The sequence below is a fragment of the Fulmarus glacialis genome, unplaced genomic scaffold (assembly GCF_000690835.1).
Source record: "Fulmarus glacialis isolate BGI_N327 unplaced genomic scaffold, ASM69083v1 scaffold15904, whole genome shotgun sequence".
Lineage (NCBI taxonomy): Eukaryota > Metazoa > Chordata > Aves > Procellariiformes > Procellariidae > Fulmarus > Fulmarus glacialis.
The window spans coordinates 115,825-122,022 of record NW_009206237.1 but is presented as its reverse complement, the minus strand read 5'-3'; the positions used below and the strand labels follow the sequence as shown (position 1 = coordinate 122,022).

At 37.3% G+C, this 6,198-nt stretch overlaps 1 protein-coding gene across 1 annotated transcript in view; it reads right to left on the bottom strand.

The window, feature by feature from the left end:
• Positions 1 to 1,648: 1,648 nt before the first annotated feature.
• The window catches only part of LOC104075248 (dihydropyrimidine dehydrogenase [NADP(+)]-like), a gene marked incomplete at its 5' end in the record, with an annotated part of 82,805 nt that continues 78,255 nt past the window's right edge, over positions 1,649 to 6,198 (bottom strand). The window contains one exon of the mRNA XM_009575684.1: positions 1,649 to 1,845. Coding sequence (XP_009573979.1) covers positions 1,649 to 1,845 — 197 coding nt within the window. The remainder of the gene's footprint in view (positions 1,846 to 6,198) is intronic.

Here is a 6,198-nt window from a genome sequence, read left to right as displayed (position 1 = left end):
CTCTAAACAGCCTCTTTAAAAAACAAACTCTGCTCCAGCCACTAAAATTTCTACCAGGTCCAAACAGCGGTGAAGTAAATTACCAAATTACAGCACTCTGCACCACAGCAACCAGATTTTACAAGGGCTGCACATCCAAATAAATGCCCCTGGGCAACCTATTCATCTAACAGCTGGAAAGGTGACACTTGACATTTGGAAACTTTCCTGTGAAGATTGCTGTAAGGCTTTCCCATTAGCTTCCTGGTGAGACTGTAAGGTCGAATAAGCTGCCTTGAAACCTGCAATGGGTAACGAAAATGCTCTAATATCACAAGCCTGCTTGATTTAAAATTCTAATTCTCAAGCCATGACTATTCAGATTTTTTCCGAAGTATTCAATACATTCCAGAGGGGGAAAAAAAAAGCAAGCTTTAAGGAGGAAGCAACACGATAAAGAAGGGTTTAAGTGATGCATGGATTTCTAGAGGTTAAAGAGGAAGGAGACAAAAAGGAGGAGATTACCCCCCCCTTCTCCTATCACAGTTACCCAAATTCACTGTGCACTGAGAAATTAAGCAAACAGGTCAGGGATTAAAGATGTTTCACACTCAGCATTTTCATAGGGTCTAAGAAGGCAGGACACAAACAGTGCTTTAGAACAAGTGAGGAAAAAATATGCACAGATACTAACAACAAGCTTTCAGTTGAAGTATTTTTAGGAAGTGAAATCAGACCCCAACAGCATGAAATTGCACAAACATGCAATCAGAGAGGCTTTGAGCAGATGGATGGGGGAGAAAGACATCGAGCTGTTACAGTCCCAACTTCAGTTGTTCAAATCTCTTTTTGTGGGAGAATGAATCATGTATCATGTTTCTAAAAAGTTCCTTGCACTATGAACACACTCTTTGTCAGCTGGTTCCCCACACACAGGCTGTGTCTCCGGTCTCTGCAGGTTCCTCTGCAGCTCCTCTAGACTTTATGCTCTTTCTTTTACTAGAAAAATCAGGGCAGAGATGCTCAGTCAGCGCCACACAAGGAGCACCGAAAGGGAACATGCGGTTACCAGGTTTTTCAAGTCTGTACCCCTTAAACTCACATTTCTCAGGTAAATTCTCCTGTGTATTATTTTCCTCTGTGCATTCTTGTGTCCAGTTTACCAGCCTCATGAGAGCAAACTTTAGTTCCGGTGTAGATAATCCAAGTGCTCTGTAAACTGTTAATACACTTGCACTCTAAAAATACTAAAATTGTCTTCCCCCGGTAACAACATTGGCAATATTTAACTTTTACTTCATGAACTATTGAGAGATTTCACTTTGTAATGCTGATGGGCTCGCTTCTTTTCCCCAATTACCCAGTTAGGACTTCTACTTGCACCGTATATTGTGCAGCAAGGCTTCCTACCCTTGAGTGGAATTCAGAGCTGGGGCCAAAAAAATGTTGCTTGGATTTTAGTGTTAAGATAATGTAAGAAAGCTGGGTTCAACTACCCAAATTCAAGCATGCGATCCAAGTTGAATGAATCTATAATGTTCAAATCACCAGATAATCTAGGTATTAGTTCCTCAAAATTTGTATTTTTAGTCTAAAACACAATGAAATTTTAACAAGCACAATAAAAGTATCTAAAAGCAGATAGAAATGGAAAAGGGAAAAATACTTTTTAAAAAATCACCTGTATGTATCTGTGCATGTACCAGGAAGCTTGTTTTCCATCATTTACTGATTCCACTGTGGTGTTAGCAAGACCACCAATGTCACCCCCAGCAAAAACCCAGGGTTCACTTGTTTGCATAGTTTCCGGATCTACTTCAGGAAGACCCCATCTGTTAAACTTGATAGGTGCCATGGCCTCTCTGACTGTAATTAAAGTGAACGACAAGTATGTTAATAGAAGAAACAAAGAACTGTTGCTAAAATCTGTCAAATATACACTGATAACAACTAGAAAAGCAGTTCCAAGTCCTAGTTCTTTCACTTAAACGTAAATTTACAGTAGAAATGAAAAGTCCTTTTATATACATGAACGTTTTTGTTGAGCTAGTGGAGGTATGTAATTACTAACAGGACTCAGACAGAAGAACAACATGCATTATATAGAACAGCAGTTTGGTAGTATCAGAAAAGTAACCAGCTCTTGCATACAAGTAACCAGTCCAGACTTGCATACAAGATAAACGTACACAAGTGTCACAAGAAGTGACTGTCGTGACACAGGCTCAAGAAATAATTGGTGCTAATGTTCTTCTGGTCAGTCCCTGAGAATACACTGCATATCCCAGAAGCTGGGATTCACAAAGTCATTCTCACTGGCATTACTCATCTCCCAGGAAAAAAGTCCAGCACTTCTGAAAATCTTATTAATGAACAATATTAACAAAGCAAAAATTAATTTTCTCCTGTTCCCTCCACCCATAGCTTTGTGCTGCACTTACTATATCAACATGCTTTTCTCCTGAATAACCTACCATATACTCTCTTGTGCAACTTAATGCAGCATATGATTTTTGAGGTTTAAAACGAAAAAAGAATGTTTATGATAGCATTTCTTAAAATTCATTTAGATCTCCTAATTTACTTCCCATATTTATTAACCATCACAACAGAAATGATACCTGCTACTTTTTGACAGGTCATTATTAAACCTGATGGAAAATTTTCAGATGGAACATTTGATGCTATCAAAGCTTTGGCTTTGACAAAGTGTGTTGGTTTTAAAGAAATTTAATTCTGAAAAAGATATATTTCAATAAAGTCAAAACCAGCCCGACTCAGTATTTAAACTCAGAACATCCTGAAAGTAAGGCTCACTTTGAAACTTGTTACGTATATTAAGAATAAATCCATAAAACCACAATCAAAATGCCTACATGAAGATGATATCTTTTGTATCTTTTTCACTGTAATTTCTGATGGTTTTTTAGAGCATGCATTAAGATATCTTAATTTTTTTTATGTTGGTAAACAGCATATATAGGCATTCTGCACATGAACTATTATTGTCCTTAAAAATAAAGTAGATGTGAAAAATTAAAAAAAAAAAAATATTATACTGCATGGCATTATATAAACAGCATTAAGTACACACCTTAAGTGTTCAGAAAAAAATAATCTTGCTCTATATTAACATGATTTTTATTATGCATTTTAAAATTATTTTATTATCATCGCAAAGACACTTCAAAGTAGCTTCAGGAAGAGAATCGCTTTTTCAATAAATATTTTCAGCAAATGTTGATGGCATATATCAAAATGAGGGTTTTTTATATAGCTTTGTCTACAGGAACTGAAGATTCTGCAATAAAACGCAGCTTAAAATTGCAATGTCCCTCAGGGACATACCACTAGCAGATGCAGATTGCCAAGGTCAATTAAACTGATGTAGTTGTGCTGTCATATATGTAAAAGAGAAACCTGCCAGTTTAAGACAAGAATATTTCTCCAAAACAAGGGCAAAGTCACAGTATTGCCTCAGCGCATGCCTGAGAATACAAGCTTCAAACGCATCTTTCTTACATGTCGTCGTAACGGAATTTTCTTCCCAAGCTCTGTATCTCCCTTCACCTCCAAATCATATATTAGAAGTGTATTTCAAAGTGGGGGCTGTGTCTAATCCGGGGCAAAATAATAAAATAGGAAGCAAGGCACAAACATTGTCACCTCCTTGTCCCACCTATGCTGTCTTCCTCACCCTTGGCATACACAAATATCCAGAGGACTCAAATCCAAAATATTTTTTTGCAACTGGTTCAGAAGCCAGAACCACAGAAGACAGTTTTAAGCTGAAACACCGAAGCAGGTTTTCATACCAGAAGTATTTAACCTATCTTCAAGACCTACTGCTTGCACAATCCCTCCCACCCCGCATATACTTGTGGCTTAACTTGGCAAAACCAGTATTTGCGTAGTAACAGAACCAAAAACTTATGAAATGGTTTCCTTTAAAAATATTTAAATTACTGAAAGATCACACCAAACACAACCTTCAGACTAATACATTTTTCAGTGGAAAATGAGTTTTTTGGTTTGTTTGTTTGGGTTTGGGGTTTTTTTTTGTTTCCTTTTTTTAAAAAAGGAAATGCTGATAATGGCTGATAGCAGTTCTATTAAGAATGCTTCAGTAATATTTATAAAGCAATACATTAACTTTCTCTTTATGTCTCAGACTGACTGTACTTCAAGAAAGCTTTTGATCATCTTATATTTGTCATATATAGGATAACTTATTGCATGCAGTGGTACCACCTCAGCATGTGGTCTAGACAGTTCTCGCAAGCTAAATACGTACAGGCTTGTAAAGACATGTTTGGAAAAAACCCAGAGGAAAACCTGGTGCTGCAGGACTTGGTATCAGGGATTTAACAGATGACTTTTGTTTCTCTGAGACAGGACTGAACCACAGTAAAGGTGTTAGAGGGCAACATGCTATTGGAGATGTAGATTTTCAGAGGAAATGATGTAAAACTGGAAGTTCTGACTACTTATTTCATCTTGTGGAAAAACAGGGTACTACCTCTGCTATCCTGGATGTATTAAATTTCTTAAATCTATCTTTGGATTGTTTTGCACTAAAATAGCCGTCTGGACATAATTATACCAAAACCTTTTTGAGTGCAAAGAATGCCCAACATACCTTCACCTGAAACATCTCCCCAGGGACTGGGGATTTGTCTGCCTGATCAGTATTTTTAAAATTGGGAAAGAACATTTCCCTGGTGGCAAGGTTGACATGGTATCCAGTAGCTATTTCCTTCTGTCTTTTTTGTAATCTTCAATATTTAGGTTAAGTAAAAATAAGGGCATGATTTAAAAGCATCTTATATAAGAGTTCCTAATGTCCTCACAATTTGGATCTGGTAGCTGGGGCAACTGTGAGGCTGAAGGGACCATCTCCTAGACCACCTGCAGAAAAAAGGGGAGAACTTTGGTTTTCACAAAGGGAAGTCCCTTCTCTGCCCCCGCAAGGGGTGAGAGAGAGTCTAAGAGCCAAACCTGAGCTTGAAAGAAGGTGACCCCACTATCGGTTCTCTGAATTGCTGTTTTGACACTGAACAATAAGCAAACTAGATACCTAACGTTTTTGCTGGTACATGATTTGGGGCAGGGGTAAAGAAAAGTGCCTTTTAAATCCTTGCACCCTCACACTCTTTGAAGTTTAAAACTAACATAGCTTTTCTCTTGAAAATTCAAAGTACAATCCTGTGGCTGTGCTGTCTTTTCCTCCATATCCTGGTGAGATATTATATATAATTTGAAAAGATTCTTCTGGATGAAAGACAACATACAATTGAATTATTCTGATGCTATCAAGTGAGGCTAACGCAAGTAACACCAAACAAAAGGACAGTTCTGAATATATATTCCAAATTTGCTATATTCACAGAGCAAACAAACACAAATGGAAAAGCAGCAGCAAATTATAGCACTTGCAAAAACAATATTAAAATATAAGTGAATACAGAAAAAATATTTTAATTAACAAAACAAATCAAATGGAAAAGATTCCTCAAATAAAGCTTTAAAAGTGAGTCTGTGTGTGTTTGACTGCCATGACTAATTATGTATCCATGTAATGTGTGTTCAATTTGGGCTTATTTAAATAGCAGAAATGCTCATTAGCTGCAGTATATCTGTGAAGCTTCAATAAACAGTTTAATGGTTTTTATGTTTAACCAATTTCATAAGTTCCTGTAATTTTAGCTTTAGTAGCTCATTAATGTTATTTTTGATATCCATCTTACAGACTTCCTTTACAGTGAATAGTAGTATTACTTCAGAAAAATACAAATCTACTGTAACTTTCTTAATCTCAAATGTAAAACTATAGCTGTCACATGCACCACAGACTGATTAACTGCTGACACTGCCCAGTCTAAATGCCCAGCAAATAAAGAAAGACATGATCATGCTTCCCACAGCCTCTGCCCCACTAGCGTACTGAACCAGAATTAAAAAGTGGTTTGACTGGGTAAAGCTGGGTCCTGGTATGCTAGGAGAGGTTCCTGCTGCAAGCTGGTACTGACTTTGTTTTCTGCCTGTCACCAGCAAGCAAATGTGTACTCATGCCTATTGGGTGAAAGAGCAGAATTCCTCCTGTAAGTTAACAGGGCTTTAGAAGTCATCATGAAGCCACTTTTGGATATTGGAAATTGGTAATCATTTCAGGGTGTGGAACTGCTGCACTCAAACTCACTCGGTAAACCTGTTTGTGGA